At 33.5% G+C, this 22,541-nt stretch overlaps 1 protein-coding gene across 1 annotated transcript; it reads right to left on the bottom strand.

Moving 5' to 3' along the window:
* Positions 1-12,225: 12,225 nt before the first annotated feature.
* Positions 12,226-16,252, bottom strand: LOC140444553 (uncharacterized). Its single transcript, XM_072536313.1, has 3 exons — positions 15,131-16,252; positions 12,994-13,293; positions 12,226-12,231 (listed from the first exon to the last, which is right to left on the bottom strand). Exons 1-3 carry the CDS (start codon positions 16,250-16,252, stop codon positions 12,226-12,228), a joined length of 1,428 nt encoding a protein of 475 aa, XP_072392414.1.
* Positions 16,253-22,541: the final 6,289 nt, after the last annotated feature.

Here is a 22,541-nt window from a genome sequence, read left to right as displayed (position 1 = left end):
ATAAAAATATTGATGTGTTTTATCGCCTAAGGTTATATTGGATACCACTGAAAATTATAAACTTTAATAAAATATTCTACGAAGGATACAAAGCCAAACTGAAACACTCAGGTAAAGTAATAGAAGAAGTAGCCATAGAAAGTGGACTCACACAGGGTTGTGTACTATCCCCGACCCTATTCCTTATTATGATACTTTGAGTAATGAGAAAAGTAACTGACAATCGAACAGGCATCAGATGAAGCCTATTCAATCAGTTAGAAGATCTTGAATTTGCGGATGACATCTGCTTACTAACTGAACACCGAAGTCATATGCACACAAAAATTAACAAGAGCATAATTGGCATAGAACTCTGACACGGTTGGGCTCAGAATAACCACAAAGAAAATCAAAGTCTTAAAAAAGAATAACCATACAAATAATAAAATAAATAGGTGTGAATGTGGTGTAAAGAGGATATACAGAAGAGAATATTAAAGGCTCAACATGCATTCAACGCTTTAAATAAGATTTGTCAAAAAAACGAAATTTCAGAAATAACAACAGGACGGATGCACAACTTAAAACTACAAATTTTTGTTAACAAATGTTTAAAAAAAATTCTGAAAATATACTGGCCCAACAGAAAAATCAATACAAAACTATGGTAAAGAACAAAGCAAACCAGCATATCTACTACAGTCAAACAAAAAAAATATGAGTAGGTTGACCATATTTTGAGAAAAGATGAAAGCAACATAACCAGACAAGCACTTTTCCCACAACAGCTGGGAAAAAAACTACAACGAGAGATGACGAAAAAATTGAAATAAGATGGAGTGCAATTAAAAACAGAGCAAGAAATAGAAGAGAATGGAAGGGACAGTTTATTTAAAGAATAGGTAAATAAGAAAGAAGATGTGTTGACTCGGTCAACCAGCAATCTTACACTTTTGGTCAAAAAACGGATAAGCGCCCAATACTCCACAAAGAGGGATTTAACCAGAGAGAAAAAAGGTTCTACCTGGTTCCACCAGGTTTCGTTGTACAGTTTCTGGTGTGACTTCGATGTTTTCACTACTTTTCTTCATTCTTCTCTCTCTCTGATTATCATTTCTAATTTCTATAATCCTTAAGTCTTCTTTCACTTGTTTTTTTTTTCATATCAGTTTAGGTCTGCCTCTGGTTCTTTTACCTGGTGATATCCATTCCGTTATAACTCTTAACGGATTGCTCTTCTCTCTTCTCAATATGTGTCCATACCATATAATTCTTTGTGCTTATATTGCTCTATGTTCTCTTGACCCACCCATTCTTGTATTTAGTCATTAATTCATTATCTTGCCTCCTCTTTGGTCTTTTGGTTTCAACTGCTCTTCTTCTCTTGCTGTTAATGTAAATGTTTCTGCAGCGTAACTACTAGTGACCTTATGGTCGTTTTGCAGATTTTTATTTTTGTGTTTCGGCTAATCTTCTTATCTCTAAACATTTTTTTATTTCTATAAAATGCTGTATTTCCTGCTTGAATTCTACATCGTTTCATCTGTACACTTTCATTTCTACAATTAACTAGTACTCCCAAATATTTTAATGTTTTATTCTCTTCGAAACTGTGTGCATCTATTGTCAGTTCTGTCATTTGTGTCTTTTATTTCTTGCTTACGTTCATGTATTTTGTTTTATTATCATTTATTTCCAGTGCCCTCAGTTTGGCTTCGTTTTTTATGTTCTTTGAAGGTTTTCTTTATTGCCCTTTTAACTGTTGCTACTATGGTTATATCGTCCTCATATACTATTATTTGGCAGCTTTTATATATAAGTTTGTCAGCTTTTTTATTATCTTCTCTAGTGATGGAATAACTAGTACCGTTGAGAGCGTTTCCTAGTATTAATACCTTTTTATTTTTATTATTTCTATTCTTTCTCTCGCATTGTCATTTTTAGTATTCTTATAATTTTATTTGGTATATTACTCTCTTGTAGTGTTGGATCATTTTTCATCTGTTTAGTTTGTCAAACGTATGTTTAAAGTCTAGGAAAAGTATATGACATGTGTTTGTTTCTCCGTCGTACTCATATGTTTTCTTTAGCACTTCTTGTTTTAGTGTATGTGTAGCTTTTATCGTAAACCTTCCTTTTCTGAAACCGTACTGGTAATCTCCTATGCTTTGTTCCGTATAAATTGTTAGTCTGCCTCTAATTATACCAGTCATTACTTTATAATATATGTTACATTCAGTAAATTACTTGTTCGATAGTTTTTGCATATTCTAAGGTCTCCTTATTTTGGGATTGTCACTATAATTTCCTTCTTCCATTCTTCGGGGAATATTTCTTTGCTCCATATATTCTGTATTAGTTCGTAAATCTTTCTGTCTAGTGCCTTCCCACCGTATTATATAAGTTCTGCACATATTCCGTCTTCTTCCGCTGCTTTTCCGTTTTTAGGTTTGCATATTTTCTCTTTCACTTCTGTATAGGTAAATTCTCCTCCTTCCTTATGTTGTTCCGTGTTCGGTATTGTTTCTCTTTTTTCTTCTCTATCCGTTTCTTAATATATTTTTCGAAGTACTTCTGCCATTTTTCTGCTTCTATAGCTATATCAGCTGTCCGTTTCCTATCTCGTTCATAATTTCTTCTACTTTTTGATTTTTTTTTATTTAAATAATTTCTTTGTCTTTTGGCTTTGATCTTTGTATTTTTCCCGTTCCCCTTCTTTGCTTGTGCTTAACCATTTCAATTTTGTTTTATTCTTTTCTTCTACTGCTAATCACTGCACTCATCTTCAAACCAATTATTTCTTCTTTTATTTTGCATTTTGCTAACCAAGTTCTCTGCTCCATTGTGTATTCCTTGTTTGACTTTTTTCATTGTACCTCCATTTGTTGTTCTTTGAACTGCATCTCTGTATTTACTTCTTGTAAAAATCGTCTTCTTACTTCTTTTTCTTTCAATTCATCTACGTTATATTTTCTCTGTGCTTTTCGCCTTTCATTCTTCGTTGTTTTTATTTTACATTTTTTAATCACTAGGATAGGGTCCGAATGGATGTTGGCTCCTCTATGAGATCTAACATTATTTAATAATTGTTTGTGTGTCTTTTTAATCAGTACATGGCATATTGGGTTTCTCTTCAGACTTCCTAATCTCATCCACGTTATTTTGTGTATATCTTTGTGTTTATATCTGGTACTACTTATGTCCATGTTTAATGTCGCTGCTATATTACATGATCTTTCTACATTATTTTTTGTGGTATCATGTATTGTGTTTTCACCTCTCTAAAGCAATTTTCCTTGCCGATTTGGGCGTTGAAATCTACTATAAGGATTAATATATCTTCTCCCGGGATTTTCTTGCGTTTTCTTTTAGTATCCATAGAACAAAGGTCAGTAGGAAGACGCCAGAACTCATGGCTGAAAGACCTGAGCATATGGTTCGACCGCTCATCCGCAGAGATCTTTCGCACAGCAGTTTCCAAAGCTACAATTGCCATTTGAATCGCCAACCTTCGAAAGAAGACGGCGCAATGAGAAGAGAATATATAGAACTGCTGTTTTGTCAAGTCATCACTGTTTTCTCTGGATGCATAGACATTTAATATGGACAATTTGTTCGGTTTGCTATTTACTCTTTTGTATAATATTCTTGTACTCATGGGTTTAAATTCAATGACTTTATGTCTCATTTCTCCTATCATCATAAAAGCCGTTCCTCTATATCCCTGTTTTTCTTCGCCTGCATACATGGTCTTATATAAAAATATATTTAATTTAATATTGTTGCTTCTACCATTCCATACCCAATCGTTTCTTGTTCGTTTAGTCTTCTTTGTGGGGTTTTTTACTTTTTAAGTCCATAGCAATGTTTGACATCTATTCTTTCCATCCTTTCTCGTTTATTTCTTTGTATTGATACCCAATTCCAAACCTCTGATAACATTCTTTTTGTTTCTTATTTTTCTTATTTTAAAACAATGCCTTGTTATTTCAAAGTTATAGCATAAGTTAGGATACCGATATTCAACTTTTATACCAGAGTTTAGGAGGTCTTCCCTCTGGTCTGCTGATATTCGGATTCCCTTCTTTTGCAATCTTTGCAAGTCTATTATCACTCATTCTATCAACGTGGTCTTTTCATGCCCATTTTCTAGCTTTAGTTCATTTTACAACGTCTTTACGGAAATTACACAGGGTGTTTATGGGTCAAGTCGGGCTGTGAGTGGAACCAACTATCCAATTAGTAATCCTACTAAGTGAGACTTCAAATCGGAATGTGAATGTCCTGCATTAGTATCACTGAGAATCCGCATATTAGTACGAAAGAAATTGCAAATTCTTTGAAATTAATGATCGTGGTGTAGGAAGCATTTAAAAATAAAACAGATGCATCCATATCATGCATAGATTCATTAAGAGCTTAATGATAATGACTATAATAAAAAGTAAAATTTTGTCGGTGGGATCAGGAACAAAGAAGGTGGCCTCCATAATCTCCAAAGTTAAACAAGCTTGAATATATTTTCTAGCCGATATAAGCTGGTACAGAGTACCAGAATACTAACTCATTACGCTCGTTATACAGTATAGCGGGGACGTGGAGATAAGTGGTTTTATGCAAAATATTGCAAGGTTTCACTTAACAAATTGTATTTTGAAAAATCTAAATGGTATTAATATTCCGATCTTAGAAGATCACCACAAATATCTTGATTGATATCAACCTAGTTGAGCATAGTTAGATGCTCAAGAATAAGCTCTGAAAAATCGATTCGGCGTTAAATGCCTTTTAATGAAGAAAAAAAATGAAGTATGCACTTGTGTACTAAAAATGGCACACATTTATCTAGTGGGTATCCATATAAACAATAGTATCCAGACTAATGCAAGAGCTCGGGAAGATATTACACGCTATTAGGATCTACCGTTTAGTTATAGTTTCATTTGTTTGACTTTTGATAAATTTGCTTAATTTTTTCAATTTTAAATTAACTAAATTATGACTACAATTGCTTAGTGATCTTTATTTGTATTATACTAATATTAAAACCACTAAAAATTACAAAAACACCATATAATCACAATATTTAGGAAGGTGCGATAATTTTGAACGGGAGTCTATTTTTGATCTTGTGAAATCTATTTCTAGATATTTTTTATTTTATTAACCACTGATATTCAACTTGTTTATGACATACGCAGGAATAACATTGGTAATCGATATCAGAACTACTATGATAAACTAAAACCAGGCAGACCGATGCAATCTTCTAAAACCGTAAGACCCAACACCGCACATGATAAAATATGTTTTTGGAATAATATTTACAAAGAAATACCTGAGATAGTGGTTGACGAATTGTTATTAAAATTGTTAAATATGATAAATATACTGGGAATTATTTATGTTACCATGCCTTTAAAATCATGAAATAAAAATCAGAAATTATTCAGTTAAAAAAAATTAGGTTTTGTTTGTTGTTATCAATACATTTATAAGCAAAACTTAAATTTATATATATACAAAACTTAAATATATTATTATTTGATACCATTTTTTCACAAAAAAAAATTGAAATAAAACATAACTTATTTAGAAAAAATGTAGGCAATGATATTCTCTACACGGTGATTAATAACTGCGCGGTATAGCAATCATTCAATTTTTTAAATAGGACACCCTATATATGTTCAAATTTGTATTCTTTTTATAATTCTTGTTCTTTTAGTATTGGGTTTTGCAATACTATACAGAGTATTTAACAAGTTATGATAATTTTTATTTTGAAATCCCTATGAAATCAACACTATTTATATAAACAAGTGATGCATTCTTCTTCAAGTGCCATCTCCGCGGCGGAGGTCGGCAATCATCATAGCTATTCGGACTTTTGAGACGGCTGCTCTGAAAAGTTCATTTGATGTACATTTGTACCAGTCTCTCAGGTTGCGCAGCCATGATATTCTACGCCTCCCTATGCTTCTCTTTCCTTGGATCTTTCCCTGCATAATCAGTTGGAGCAAGGTGTATTTCTCTCCACGTGTAATATGTCCAAGATATTCTAATTTTCTTATTTTTATTGTATTTAAAATTTCCATTTCTTTGTTCATCCTTCCCAGAACATCTTTGTTTGTGACGTGTTCTGTCCATGATATTTTCAGAATTCTTCTGTACACCCACAGCTTGAATGATTCCAGTTTTTTCATTGATGTCGCATTCAAGGTCCAAGATTCCATTCCATAAAATAAAGTCGAAAAAGTGATGCATTACCTATTATTTATTTTATATAATAAAATAAACAATATATTGTAGTTTTTAAATTAAGTACAATTAAAATCATTGACAAGAATCTGTATAAAAAATTTTTTTTTTAGAAATAAGTATTGAGTATTGAGTGATAATAATATAACAAATTTGTTATTATTCAATAAATAACACACACAAAACAGAAAGCAAAACAATATACAATTGATGTAACAATTTTTAGATTCTTATATCAACAATATTGCTAAGCCAGGAACTTTTAATAAAACATTCCTAACTGCCGATTGTGAAGCGCAGTTATTAATATGTAAAAGGCCATTCGTGTCAGTTATATATATATATATATATATATATATATATATATATATATATATATATATATATATATATATATATATATAACGAGTTTATTACAGCTGCCGCCGTTTCTCGCAACCTAGCTTCCAACGCTTGCGATCGTTCCAGTCATCTACTTGTAGACCCCTATCTTCCATTGCATCTTTTACTTCTTGTCTCCACGATCTTCTTGGTCTTCCCTTTTTCCTGCGGTTGGTGGGGATACACTGTAACATTCTCTTTGGCCATCGTTGATCAGTCCTTCTTTCTACATGGCCATACCATTTCAGCCTTTTGCATTCTATAGTTTCCAGGACGTCAATGTCTATGCCCATACGCTCTCTGATTTCAGTATTCCTTACTCTATATCTTCTAGTGAGTTGGCAACATCTTCTCCAATAATTCATTTCCATTTCTTTTATCTTGGATGCAACATTTTTATTTATTACCAAAAGCTCTGAACCATATGTAGCAATGCTTTCTATGATACTTTTGTATATCCTAATTTTTGTGTTTCGGGTGATGTGGTTATTCCAAAGTGTACTATTCAGTTGACGTATTAATGAATTTCCTTGACCAATTCTAGTAGCTATTTCTTTTGTATTCCGACCATTGTTTGTAATGTTTACACCGAGATATTTATAGCTATCAGTATTTTGAATTTGTTTGCTTCCTAGTTCTAAGTGCTTCCCTTCACCTCCCACTACTATGTACTCTGTTTTTGATGGATTAATTGATAAACCCCACTTAGTATATTCTTCATCTATTTTTCGTAACATGTAGTGGATATCATCTTGATCTTCTGCAAGTATTACTTGGTCATCAGCAAAATGCAAGCTGTACAGTGTATGGTCTCCAATTTTAACACCCATAGGTTCACATTTTCTTTTCCAAATATCCAAAACCCCCTCCAAATAAATCTTAAAGAGTGTAGGTGCAATGCAGCAGCCTTGGCGAAGTCCTTTGGTCACTTTTATCTTTTTTGTCACTTTTTGTCCAATCTTTATTACACTCGTCATATCACCGTACAACTCCCTTACAGCATTAATGTAAATCGGTGGAATATTCTTGTCTTCTAGCACCTGCAATAGCTTGGTTAATGGGACACTGTCATACGCTTTTTGAAGATCAATAAATACCATGTGTGTCTCCATATTATGTTCCAAATGCTTTTCTATTGTTTGTTTTAGGCAGAACACATTGTCTATACAAGAACGACCAGTACGAAAGCCACTCTGATCTTCAGCGTCTTCCCAGCAATCTTCAATTCAGCTTTTAATTATCTTCCCGTAGACTCTACAGATTGAGTTAGTTACACTAAGCCCTCGGTAGTTCTTACAATCTTTTCTGTCGCCTTTATTTTTGTATAGATTGCTGATATATGCAGTTTTCCATTCTGGGGGTAGCTCTTCTCCTCTCGGGAATAAATTAAAAGTATAAGCCAATAGCTGAAATAGTTTGTCAGGGCCATATTTAATCAGTTCAATGGGTACTCCCCCCGGTCCTTGAGCCTTTCCATTTTTCATAGCGTTGGCGTGTTTTTTAATTTCTTCTGGTGTTATTTCAGTTTCTTCGCGGTAGGAAATATCATATTTTTGGTAGCCAATATCTTGGAATTCTGTTCGATCTTCTGTCAGCATGTGTTCGTAATATTCGACCCATAATTCTGGGGCTATTAGAGTTAACCTACTGCATTCTTTTCTATCTGTTCTACTACCTCTAATTGTTTTTCAGGCTTCTTTACTTCTTGCTGTACCCATAAAATTTTCTACGTTATCGCAGGCTTTATTCCACATCTCATTTTTGGCTTTATTTACCTCTTTTTTTACTTCTTTGTAACTTTTAATAAAACATTCAGGAAATTAATAAAACAGGAACTTTTAATAAAACATTCCTAACTGCCGATTGTGAAGCGCAGTTATTAATATGTAAAAGGCCATTCGTGTCAGTTACAAAGGTAAAATAGTAGGCTTTGAAAAAATTACAGTATTCATATTATTAGCTTTTTAGTCGGTCTGTGTGGCTTGTCTTTATTGTTAAAAATAAATCTTTCTCTAGAAGAGTTAACAGACATGATTTGGGTATTTGGATAAAGTTCGAGAAATTGCTTACTTGCATCCAGAATATATCACGAGCGATATGGTGAACGGAGGAAGCCAAATGCAATGGCTTTTGAAAAATAAATGGATCATTTTGTTCGCACTGGGTCAGTTGTAATGATGTACTGATAGCTACTACTGAAGATTCCCACATCAGCACTCGTGAAATTTCACATTAACATGGCATTAGTCAAACTTCAACGGCAAAAATCATTCGTAAACATATACCGCCTACATCAATAATTGACAGTCGATTATTATCAACGCAGATTAGCTTTTTGTCAATGGTCTTAGCAGGAAGTGCAAAGAGACCGGTTTTTTTTCGATTATGTGCTTTTTGGAGATAAGACTGTATTTCACAAAAATGGAACGGTGACTCGACATAATTTTTATTACTATGCATCAAGCAATCCCTATTTTGTTAACACTCATAGTCAAACTAGGTGGTCTATAAATATTTGGAGTGGTATTGTTGGCGATTATGTGATTGGCCCACATTTTGACGGCCGAGTGAATAATGCCATATATTTGAATTTTCTAAATAATCATTTGCCAATAATACTGCAAAATAGTGATGAGCAATATATTGCAACCGGTGATTTTATAGCTACTATTTGAAAATCGCAGTTAGCAACTGTTATGGAAAAATAAAAATAGCCGCGATTCTAAATATAGCTATTTACAAGAATATGCGAATCGAATAGCAATGTTCAACAGTTTTGTATTACTACTGACTGTTGGACATCTATTAATACCATTAGCTATATTGGTGTAACTGCTCATTTTTTAGATAGTAATTTTAAGTTTTACTCTGTTCTGGTATAATGTAGTGCTATTGATGTAGCTCATACTTCGGATAATTTGTCGAAAGAGCTTCAGCGAATTGTAGAGGCTTGGGGTATGGAAAACAAAATATTGCTTGCAGTTTCTTTAATGCCAATAATATTAAAAATGCAATAATTTCTAAATTAAACTGGAATCATTTTGGTTGCATGGCATATACACTAAATTTAATTGTCAAAGACGGTTTGAAAAACCAATTAATTATGGAAATTCTTTGTAAAGTCAAGACGATTGTAACTCATTTCCGAAAGAGTTACACGGCTAATGAGAGGTTATTGTCTTATCAGCGTAACTTGGGAAAAATCCCTTTAAAATTGTTTAATGATGTTTCAGTTCGTTGGAATTCTACTTTTTACATGTTGGAAAAAGTTCAGTCGCGCTCATTGATAAGGAACTTCCTATTATAAATGTAGCTGATTGGAAAAATATTAAACATTTATGTAGTATTCTAAAACGATTCGAAAATGCTACAAAAATTATTAGTGGAGAATTATACTACACTGCATCATTAGTAATTCCCATGTCTAATGGTTTGATAAGTGTTTAGAGAAATTTAATAAAAAAGATTTTTCCCAACCGATTAAGATCTAAGAACTTTTCTGATTGGCTTAACTGAGCGGCTATGAAATGTAGAGAAAAGTAAAACTTTAATTATCTCAACATTTTTAGATCCAAGATTTAAAACGTTTATTTTCTGGAATAAATTCAGGTGTGAATCCCAAACAATGTATTATAGCAGAAGTTTCAGAAAAATATGTAGAAGAACTTATATATGCAAAAAAAATATTTCAGGAACAGATTTATGTCCTGAAACAACATCTACTATTTTCACTGATAGTGATGAACCCTCAATCTGGAGCTCTTTCGACAAGTCTGTGACAGTAGCTCAACCTAGGGAAACCAGCAAATCTCGTGCCATTATTGATATTTGAAGATTTTTGGAGGATGAAATTTTACCAAGACATGAAAATCCCTTAAACTGGCCGCGCGAACACAAATACCACTGTCCAAATTTATCAATAATAGCAAAAGAAAAATTATGTGCTCTGGCTTCCTCAGTACCTTGTGAAAGACTGTTTTTAAAAGCTAGGCAAATACTAAATGAAAGAAGAACTAGACTCAGTGATAAGAAAACCAAAATGTTATTATTTCTAAATATGAATTATCAATATTGTAATAATATTGAATAATAATAAATTCAAAATGCTGGTTGGATATTTTTTAGTATTGTACCTTAAAACAGTAAATTAAGTGATATGATCGAGGTATAACCTGATATCGAGGCTAAAATTAGATAAATTATAACTAATTTGTCCATGCAACTTTCAAATTAAAAAATAAAAAATGATAAATACTAACGACTCGCAAAAATACCCAAACATAATTAAAAAACCAACACTTATTTCCTCAGCATCAGGTTTTCTTCAAGAGAAATATTCTTATATAAGTAGGTACAATAATTTTCACAAATATTTTGTATATTACAAGTTTATGTGGTTTATTTTATTTTTATTTAATCATTTTTTGTTGTTTCAGAAATAAATAATTATTATCATTAACATTATTTTTATTATAATAATAATCCTTCGCCGTCACTGCTAATTTCGTAACTATAACAATGTGCGATCATAAATAAAATGCCTACAATAAGACTGCAATCATTCTTTCTATACCAATAATGTTCAGCTTTGCTGCTAATATTATATCGCTTCTTCTTCTTCTCATTGCGCCGTCTCCTTTCGAAGGTTGGCGATCCAAATGGCAATTGTAGTTTTGGAAACTGCTGCGCGAAAGATCTCTGCGGATGAACGGTCGAACCATCTCCTCAGGTCTTTCAGCCACGAGTTCTGGCGTCTTCCTACTGATCTTTTGCCCTGTATTTTTCCTTCCAGTATAACTTGAAGTAATTCATATCTTTCGCCTCTCAGCACATGACCCAATTATTGCATTTTCCTCTCTTTGATTATTCTTATTATATCGCTACCTACTATTAACCGTTATGTGATATATGGGATCGCAACAAAACTGCGATCGCAATAGCAAGTAAAAATTGCAGCGATTTAAAAATAGCAATCGCAAATAGCAGTGCTATTGAAAAATAGCGACTTGACTCATGACTACTGCAAAATGTACCGCTTAATATTAGACAACGAATGTGGTTTTTACACGATATTGCTCCAATTCACCACACTACTCCTATTCACAAGCATCTAAATAATAACTTTCTTGGGGGGTGAATAGGCAAAGGAGAACCAACTATTGGACCACCGCGATCACCAGAATTTTCAAAATTGATTTTTTCACGTTGGGCTATATAAAAGACCTTGTATACCAGAAGCCTCCAACAACGCGAGGTGATATGAAAAATAGAATAAGAGAAGCTTTTAATAATATTGACTTAAAAAAGTTAAGAAATGTGGCTCGGTCATTTGAATATCGGTTACAAACTTGTGTAGACGTTGAAGGTGAGCATTTTGAACATTTACTTCAGATTTATTTCCTTAATATCACATTAATTGTTGCATTCAGTACATATTATCATGGTTTATATTTTATGTGTATTACTTATTTGAATAAAAATAATTTTGTTATGTTATCGCTCACTACTCAATAATTATTTATACTTACCAAAATTAAATGAATTTCCGAAATTTGAAGAAAACTAAGAATATCTTTTTTTGCATCCTTTATTTATTGTAATCTATTTCTACAAATAAAAAAAAACAATAATCAATAAGTTTATCACGTAATTAACAAAGGGGAGATCCGTCGAGTGATAAGAATCCTTCAAGATAAATTTCTAATATTATATAAATATTTGAAATATAAATAACACTTTACAAAGACATTTACTAACATACTTAAAAATAGCAATAGTTAAAATATACACACAATTATAAGTTATGGGTATATATAGTATAAGTTGTAGCTATAAAATGATAGAGTATACGTTTATGTATGTAAAGGTATAGAAAGATCTGAGTGATCACGGCGTTTTAGTCTTCCTCTCCTCGGTCGCTTCAGTAGGTCTTGGGAAAGCGTATTTGGATGGTTCAGTAGTCTATTTTTGTAAGTACCACTGGGTGAGACAAAGGTGTCTTTAATATTTTGGATCTGAAGGTCTCGATGTATAACATAATTGGGCACATACCACGGTGCATTAGTAATATGTCTCAAAACTTTAGATTGGAAACGCTGAAGTTTCAGTAAGTGAGAATTACATGTTGTATCCCATATCTGTATACCGTAGGTCCAAACTGGCTTTAGAATACATTTATACAGTAATAATTTAATATGTAGACTTAATTTGGATTTTTGGTTCATGAACCAATACATTTTCCTGTATATTAATCCTAGTCGCAGTCGCTTTGTCCAGATGTGCTTTCTTCAATTTAGTCAGCTGTCAAAATGTACTCCCAAGTATTTAACATCACTTTTTTTTGGGTATTATGGTATTGCTTATACGCACACTCTCTTTGCGTAAAGTAAATGTTATATGTGCTGATTTACTACCATTGACTTTAACCCACCACAGTTTTAACCATTTCTCTAGTTCATTTAAATGATTTTGTAAATTTTGACAGGCTGTAACAGGAACCGAGCTAGAAGCCATTATCATAGTATCATCTGCATAGGTAGCAGTTGTGCTGTTTACTCTTATGGGAATATCTGCTGTATAGAGTAAGTATAAAGTTGGTCCCAATATACTACCCTGAGGTACTCCCGATAAAATTGGAGATATGTTTGTTACTGCTTTATTGTATCTGACCTGAAAATATCGATTGGTAATTTAGAATCAGGTGCATCTAAGTTCTTGTGAATTTTTCCTCTTCTTCCATAGTTTAGATAGTTTAACAATATCTCGGAAAAAAAGAGTTTAGGTATAGAAAATGCAAATACAATATTTTCTTAAAAATAAAATACAGGGTGATTCATTTAAAAAAAAATGAGAAAATTGTAATTTTGTTTTGTAGTTTACCCCTTATATAAATTTTAGTCAATAATTTCAATTAAACTTAATTTAAAAACTACAGTATACTGTTTACCTTATTACATAAAATAAATAATTGTTTTTGCATTACTTCTTTATATGCATGGTGTTGATTTCATAGGGATTTCGAAATAAAAATGGTCATAACTTGTTAAATACTCTATATAGTAATGCAAAGCCCAATATTATAAGAACAAGAATTATAAGGGGAATATAAATATGAAAAAATATATAGGGTGTCCCATTTAAAAAATTGTATGTTCACGTAGTGATTAATCACCCTGTAGAATTCCACATATTAGGTAAGATGGGGCAAGTGCGAACGAAAAAATTCATAGTTAATATTCATTTAACTACAAAAATCGCCTCTTTCAAATTAAGATTTTTTTAAACTTCTGTCAATATAATTGTGATTATTAACCGACCAATTAAAACTATTTAGATAACAAAAATACATTACCTACCAAATTTGCCTATACATTTTTTTTCGCAAGTACATGTTACGCACTTGCCCCACTGATTAGGGGTAAGAGCAGAATGTGCCATTATTTTTGCTAATAATAATAAGTGTTCCATACGGGGCTAGTGCAGAAATCCTACATATATGTAATTTTTATTCTTTATGCTTAACTTTAATAAAATATTAAGAAAAAAATGCTACGAAATATTTTTTAGGAGAGAGTCAAAACAATTTCAGATATTTTGACTGAAAAATATTTATTTAAAATAAAAACATAAACTAAACGTACCAGAATGAATAAATCCTGTTAACAGTAACAAAAATAATAATAATTGGAAAAAATACTTATGCTATGCTTCAAACACTTCAGGTGCAGTCTCAAAAATATACTTTTCGTAATCAGCAGTTATTGATATTTTTGGAACAGGTTTAAAATAAAATGGAACTTATTTGTGAGCCTTTTCAAGCCTGTTACTTCGGCTTCATCACCATTGATCAGTTGTTTCACCAAACAAACATATTTGAACATTTTCTTTTTTCCAGGAAAATTTACTAATACAAAATCCACAATTTGTATTTTGGTAAATGTAAGTTTGTCAGTAGGGTTTTTTTCATCAAACTCTTCCAAATCACTTTTGCTTAGCTCGTCAAATTCAACAATTCTGTTTTCGCTTGAATCACTGTACCAAGAACTATTATCATTTTCGGAACTGCTTTCAGCAATTTTTTTTGTAAATCTTTTTAATTTTTTTTTCTGGTTTATATTTTTTTGTTGTATTTGAACTTAAAATTTTTTCAACATCGGCTCTTGTTATCACCTCTGCACCCAAGCACACGCGTTTTCTTTTCTTCGAATTAGAATTGTTTTCACGTTTGGTTGACCTCAATAACAACTCTTCGAATAAAACATCCAGAATCTTCTCAGTTTCTTGAAATGTTTGTATATCTGTCGAGCTGGAAGTTGACTGTGCTTCGACTGTGATTGGATTTTCATTATTTTTTGCTGATGTACTAGGCAAAGTTAAGTCAGGACCATCAAACCTAGCCACGTTACGGGTTTTTTGCCAACGTTGGAGAGCCACTGGGTCAAATAAATCTTGCTGAATAATATTCCTATTCAGCGGAACTATTCCTGCTTTAATGAAACCCACTCACTAATATTTCGGGCCTGGTTTCCTGCCATATTTCTCCTATCATCTTGGAAAACATACTTTTTGTTACAGCGGCCCCCACATTTCTTCTCTGCCATTCAACAAGTTTAGCATGCCAACGGGTCTTCAGTGATTTAAATACACACAAATCTAAGGGCTGGAGTACATGACTGGTGCGAGGAGGGAGCTTAAGTATCGTAATATGGTTTTCAACAGCTATATTTATGACATCTGCTCCAAGATGACTCGCGTGTCCGTCGTAAATTACTAATACCGGTCGTTCTGAACCAATAAACTTTAAAAAACTGTTTTCAAAATAGTTTCTAAATACAGTTGTCTCCATCCACCCTTTAGGAGTGGCAGCATAGGTAGTATCTAAAAACTCCGTGCCACGCGGAGCAGTCCACTGGTCCCAAACATGTTTACCTTTGAAGACAATAAGCGGAGGTGCTTTTTTGCCACTTGCGCTGCAGCACATAAGAACAGTTGTATTTTGTTTGCCAGGCCCACTAATAGTTCTTGTGGATGGAGCTCCCCTTTGTCCGACAATTTTTGTTTTTGACGGATCTGTGCAAAAACTGCTTTCATCCAAGTTCCAAATTTGCGACGGGCGTTCTTGTAAACCAAGTTCTTCTATAACGTTTTCAAGTAAATCAAAATAGTTGTAGATCAGGAATGGGTCAAGGTTTTTTTTTCTAGCAAATTCAACACTCTGGGGTTTTTTAATAGAGAGGTTATGTCTACGCTTGAAATTAAGAAACCAATCTTCTCCTGGTTTACCATCTTTAAACTGTGTCTTAATGTTATTCTCTTTGACGAAGTCAGCTACAACCTGCAACACTTCTTTTCTAGAAAGGCCAAAACCCCATTTTTCCATAGTACGAAGGCCATTTGCTAGTTTTTCTTCTTCCTGTTGAGGAATGTCCTGAGTTCTTCCATAGCTGGAACTTTTTTGTCCTCTCCTACCTTTAAGGTGATCATGGAGAGTACTTCTTGGAATTGTGTACACTTTAGTAGCTCGGTATAAAGTCATTTGCCCAGATTTAATTGCCGACAGTGCAATTTTTAAACTCTCTTTCGTATATCCTTTGCCCGTGCTACTTTTGCGAATGTAATTTCTCACCATGGTGGAACTAAAAGCATAAAGAAAAACTGTGTGAGATTTGGGGCAAGTGCGTAATATGTGCCGCTCTTACCCCACAATTTTATCCGCACTAGCCCCGACTTTAAAAATACGTGGGGCAAGAGCGGTACAACAATAAAAACTGTCAAAAAGTAAATATTTAAAAAATATATTATGTTTATCATAAACTATTGTGCCTAAGATACTTACCTACCAAAAATAATATAAAGATGTTCACAGATTCGGTAGATATAAATGGATTAATTTTTATCAGTGACCTTGCTCGAGAAGTTGCAAAACACAAGTGACACTACCGTACCTATAACATCAGTAAAACGTAATAAAGCAGCTCGCTGTTGTTAAAGACTGTTGTCACGGGTATTAAAGATACCAAATAATAGATGGCAGCCCATATTTCAAAAGTGATAGGTTTTTATGATAATGTTCTGCACTTGCCCCATCTTATCTTTTTCAAAGTATGGAGAATATCATTGCCTACATTCTTTCTGAATAAGTTTTTTGGATATTCTATACCATAATGGAATTATCGACCGATGTCTCACTAAAAACTCACTCACTATATATATATATATATATATATATATATATATATATATATATATATATATATATATATATATATATATATATATATATATATATATATATATATAATACAATAATATAAATATATATGTATATACATATATATATATATATATATATATATATATATATATATATATATGTATATAGATATATATATATATATATATATATATATATATATTGCAACGAACATAAAAATAATGAAAGAAATGCTAGAAGAAATAAGAGAGAAAGGGGAGGTAATGGGACTAAGATTAAATCAAGAAAAGACAAAAATATTAAGATTAGGGAAAAAATCAAAATAGGAAGTTCTGAGTTTGAAGAGGTAGAATACTTCAAATACCTAGGAGTTACAATAAGTAAATCCGGAGAAAGGAAATCCGAAATAAAAGAAAAAATATTAGCAGCGAATAAAGCTTATTTTATACAGGTGCAACGAGAACTATTGCACGGCCAGAAGTAGTACGAGGCCATCTTAAATTATTGCCTGCAACGTAAAGCTTAGAACAGCAATTGGTGAGATAATTAATACATATGGCAAGGCTAATGGCGAGCTGTATTGAATGTCAAAGATGGAGTTCTCGAGATCAGTGGTGAAGAGTTGCCGTTTCATGCAGACAAAGAAGATGTTATCAGCTTAATAACTACTGGTGACGTAACAATATCCGGTAATAGTGAGAAAATTTTGATGACCAGACCTGATGGTTACTGCCGAGAGGGAAGTTTAAGGATGGTCGAAGATGTGAATAATGCCGAGTTCCTAACGGCAAAAGCTTTGGTGAGACTTCGAGATGTCGTTCCTGTAAGAGTTATGAATTTAAAGGAAACTGCTATTAAGTTAAGTAAAAGAACTTTGATCGGACAGTGTGTTCCCGTGGCTTCGATTTGTTCCATGAATACTAATGACAAACTCGAAATCTAAGTATCCAAAGGAGCTTGTTGAGACGATGATTAAAACGTGCCAAGATCTTGATGATGAACGAACTAAAAAAGTGAAGTCTATGCTGATAGAATTTCAAGATGTTTTTGCCATGGATAAGAAGGATAATGGCAAAACAAGCATAGTAAAGCATAAAATTAATACCGGAGACGCTCAGCCAACTATAACATTCATTTTAAATGAAGAAGGGCCATGTTAGAGTTGCTCAGTCTACGATTTTATTATCAGATGTCGCTGCATTGCGTCTATACGAAGCCATGTTAGAGTTGCTTCCTAAGACAGAAAAGATTTATTTCACGTTCAGAACGTTTGCGAAATTCGTTCTGATGAGGCCTATTGGGCCGAAATACGTATAAACGGATGCACAAGCTCCCTGTACGTGAAATAAAATCTTAACTGTCTTTTCCTTTTTGCGATCAGTTTTATTTAGGTGAAACATCAAGGTCATTAAATGTTAGAATAAGTGAACATCAATCTTATATTAAAAATAGAGAATTTGATAGATCTCAAATATGTAAACACGCGTGGGATAATGAACATAGGGATCAATGGACTGATTCAAGTATAGTCCTAAAAGAAACGGATGGTAAAAAGAGAAGAATCAAAGAAGCGGCTTTAATTATGCTAAATGACACCAATGTATCGCAAATGTCTCGGCAGAATGTAGGAGGATCTGGCTACCCATATTAAAAGAGGAAGTTAATAAAAGGATAATACCAGTATCAGTAAGTCAGTGACATATTGAGGATACATCATTTATGTTTAAATAACAAACATTTAAATCAGAATTTGGTATTTATTGAAAGTAAACTAAATGTACGACCAAATACTTACCATGTCGGGATAGTATTATGAGGTTTTTTTCCTGGTTTTTCCCTCATAATTTACTATGGAATCACTAACAAGAGAATTTTACTGTCATCATGGCATGTGTTTGTCTTTTTAAAGACGAATTACATGCTATGATTTTTTCTGACGGATATTCTCAAGTTAAAGTTGATTTCATGTAATCGAATGAACTATCCTACAAGTAAAGTCGTCCCAGGAAAGCAACTCAACAATATTGGCAATATCATTTTAAAGTCGTCTACTTTAAAATGTATAATATATGTCTGAATTGTCTATATAAATGAGTCAGATAAAATTAAATTATTAGAAGAATTTTTTACCAAGTAACAAAAAAACAAAATTTGTAATTTATTAATGTTTGTATTTTGAGAACGATTTCCGAAGTGGGAATTGAAACGTCAATAAACTTACTTTAACCTTTAATTGTGGCTTATTGCCATTTAAATGGTCATTACTTTAAAATGCCATAAGAAAATATCTTCAGAACAATATTATTATATCCTAAATAAATTTATTATTAGAATCACAAGAATGTACACAATTATAACATTTAGTTAACTAGTTTTGTTTGAATATATTAAATAAAGCGTTATAATTTTATTGCATAATCTTTTAAACGTTCTAAACAATTTAATCACAGTAGTAATTATTGTTAAATAACATTTAATTCAGTTATGGTATAGAAAAGATCATTCAAAAAATAAACCATTGTCCAAACGTATTCAGACCTAAACAAATAGTTCGTATGCACTTTAAAACCATTTAAAAATATTTTGCTTTATGTAATCTACTGTTACGAACATACTTTTGGCATGGCCCAGGTAACGGTTGCATTGCATCTCTAATACTCTCGAAAGTTCGCGGCGTATCGAGTGCGAGAGAGAATAACCGGTCACGTAGGTGAATTAGAGGTGGGACAACGCCAGAATATTCTCGAAACCAGTAACTGTAGTATATATAGGTAACAGTGTTAGAAGTAGAGTTAGTTGTTAAGATACTACCGAACTGTAAAGTTATAAATAAATATGTTTATATAAATTCGAACCGCTCGTTTTATTTAATCTCGCTACAGTTGGTGTCCGGTGTGAGATTTGCAAATAAATTCAGCAGTGACTTTTGAAAAAGACTTTTGAACTTTTGAAAAGTATTGTTCGTCGGGAACATCCGCGTAGTTAGTACATCCGGTAGTGTCCTTTGTACGAAAGAACATTTAAAAAGTACGTGTGTGCCTGACCAAAGATGCTGCTAGTACAACTTTCAGTAAAACAGTTGCGTGAGCAACTAGAAGAACGCGATGAAGATTGCAGCGGGTCCAAGAAGATCCTCCAAGAACGACTGAAGAATGTTCTTAACAAGAATGGAGATGACCCAGAGACATTCCAGTTTCAGTCAGCGGAAGAAGCAGTTTTAATGAAGATAGAAGAAACTTCTAAAAAAATTGAAGAAACTTCTAAAAAAACTGATGATAAATTCGAGACTGTTTCCAAAAGATTCGATGAAACGTCTCAAATGATAGAAGAATCTTCTAAAAAAACTGATGATAAATTAGAGAACGTTTCCAAAAGATTCGATGAGAAATTCGAAAATGTATCTCGAAGATTCGACGAGAAATTTGAAAATGTTTCTCAAATAATGGAAGAAACTTCTAAAAAGAACAATGAAAAATTTGAAGAAGTTTCTAAAACATTTGATAAAGTAGAAGAGAAGATCAAACAGTTAGAGAGCATGATAACTAATACAAAAGTGCTACCACCAGTTAATACAATAGCCTTAGATCCGGTAGTGAAAGAAGAATCACCTAGAGACGAAACGACACATAATATGAGATTCAAATTGCCACCATTTGATGGAAAGTCCTCTTGGTCCATATACCTTAGACAATTTGAAGCTATTTCGACAGCCAATCATTGGACAGAACAAGAAAGAGCTGTTTCCTTGACTGCTGCTTTACGAGGTGATGCTGCAGATATCCTAAGATCGATTCCTAAGGGTCAAGAAAAATGTTACCAGACCTTGTTCACTCGACTAGACAAACGTTATGGAGATGCCCATCTACAACAAGTCTACAAGGCGCAACTAAGAAGTAGAATTCAACGAGCAAGTGAAAATTTGCAAGAGTTTGAAGCAGATGTTGCTCGTATAGTGCGGTTGGCTTATCCGGAGGTACCAGACATTATTTTAGAAGAAATTGCTGTAGATACCTTCGTCAATGGGTTAAAAGAAAGTGAATTACAGAAAGCTTTACGACTAGCAAGACCGAAAGTTCTAGATGAAGCGCTCGCTATTGCCTTGGAACATGAAACAGCTAGTCAAACTTCACGGAGTCATCGGGTAAGAACCATTGAAGAAGGCGACGAACCAAACGATGAACGTCTGGAAGAAATGGTACGAAAAGTAGTTCGTAACACGATGCCGAAGAGACGCGAGCCCAGATGTTGGAATTGCGGTGACGTAGGTCATATTCGCCGTAATTGCAAGAAAATGATACAACAGTCGGAAAACTAGAACGGGTCGACAACAAGGGGCAACTGCCGACCTCGAGAAACACAGCCCCCACAGTAACTGTGAACATTACGTCCTCAGGTGGAATTCATAGCTTGTACATAGAGGGTCGTATCAATAATAAATGTAGATCGTTTTTGGTAGATACAGGTGCAACGAGAACTATTGCACGGCCAGAAGTAGTACGAGGCCATCTCAAATTATCGCCTGCAACAGTAAAGCTTAGAACAGCAACTGGTGAGATAATTAATACATATGGCGAGGCTAATATGTCAGTATCCATTGGCCAGACCACAGTGAAACATACAGTATTAATTGCAGAGATCTCCGATGAGTTCATATTGGGGATGGATTTACTAAGGAAAGTTGGGGCTGTATTGAATGTCAAAGATGGAGTTCTCGAGATCAGTGGTGAAGAGTTGCCGTTTCATGAAGAAAAAGAAGATGTTATCAGCTTAATAACTACTTGTGACGTAACAATACCCGCTAATAGTGAGAAAATTTTGATGACCAGACCGGATGGTTACTGCCGAGAGGGAAGTTTAAGGATGGTCGAAGATGTGAATAATGCCGAGTTCCTAACGGCAAAAGCTTTGGTGAGAATTCGAGATGTCGTTCCTGTAAGAGTTATGAATTTAAAGGGAACTGCTATTAAGTTAAGTAAAAGAACTTTGATCGGACAGTGTGTTCCCGTGGCTTCGATTTGTTCCATGAATACTAATGAGAAACCGTCGAAATCTAAGTATCCAAAGGAGCTTGTTGAGACGATGATTAAAACGTGCCAAGATCTTGATGATGAACGAACTAAAAAAGTGAAGTCTATGCTAATAGAATTTCAAGATGTTTTTGCCATGGATAAGAAGGATAATGGCAAAACAAGCATAGTAAAGCATAAAATTAATACCGGAGACGCTCAGCCAATCAGACAACAACCTAGACGACTTCCATTTGCGAAAAGAGATGAAGCCGAAGACATCATCAAAGATATGAACAAACAAGGGGTAATTGAACCATCAAACAGTCCATGGACATCACCAGTAGTGCTAGTAAAGAAGAAAGATGGTTCAACACGTTTTTGTATTGACTACCGACAGCTCAATGCAGTAACTAAAAAAGATAGTTATCCTTTGCCCAGAATAGACGATACTTTGGATACACTTTCTGGTTCTCGTTGGTTCTCCACACTCGATCTGAAAAGTGGATATTGGCAAGTAGACATGGAGCCAGCTGATCGTGAAAAAACCGCATTCTCGATAGGATCAGGGCTTTGGCAGTTCACAGTTATGCCCTTTGGTTTATGTAATGCCCCGGCCACATTTGAAAGATTAATGGAGGCAGTTTTAAGAGGTCTAACATGGAAAACATGCCTGGTTTATTTGGATGATGTAATTG

This window comes from Diabrotica undecimpunctata, chromosome 6, assembly GCF_040954645.1.
Source record: "Diabrotica undecimpunctata isolate CICGRU chromosome 6, icDiaUnde3, whole genome shotgun sequence".
NCBI lineage: Eukaryota > Metazoa > Arthropoda > Insecta > Coleoptera > Chrysomelidae > Diabrotica > Diabrotica undecimpunctata.
Note: the sequence above shows the minus strand (reverse complement) of the source record. Positions and strands in the feature narration are given on the sequence as shown.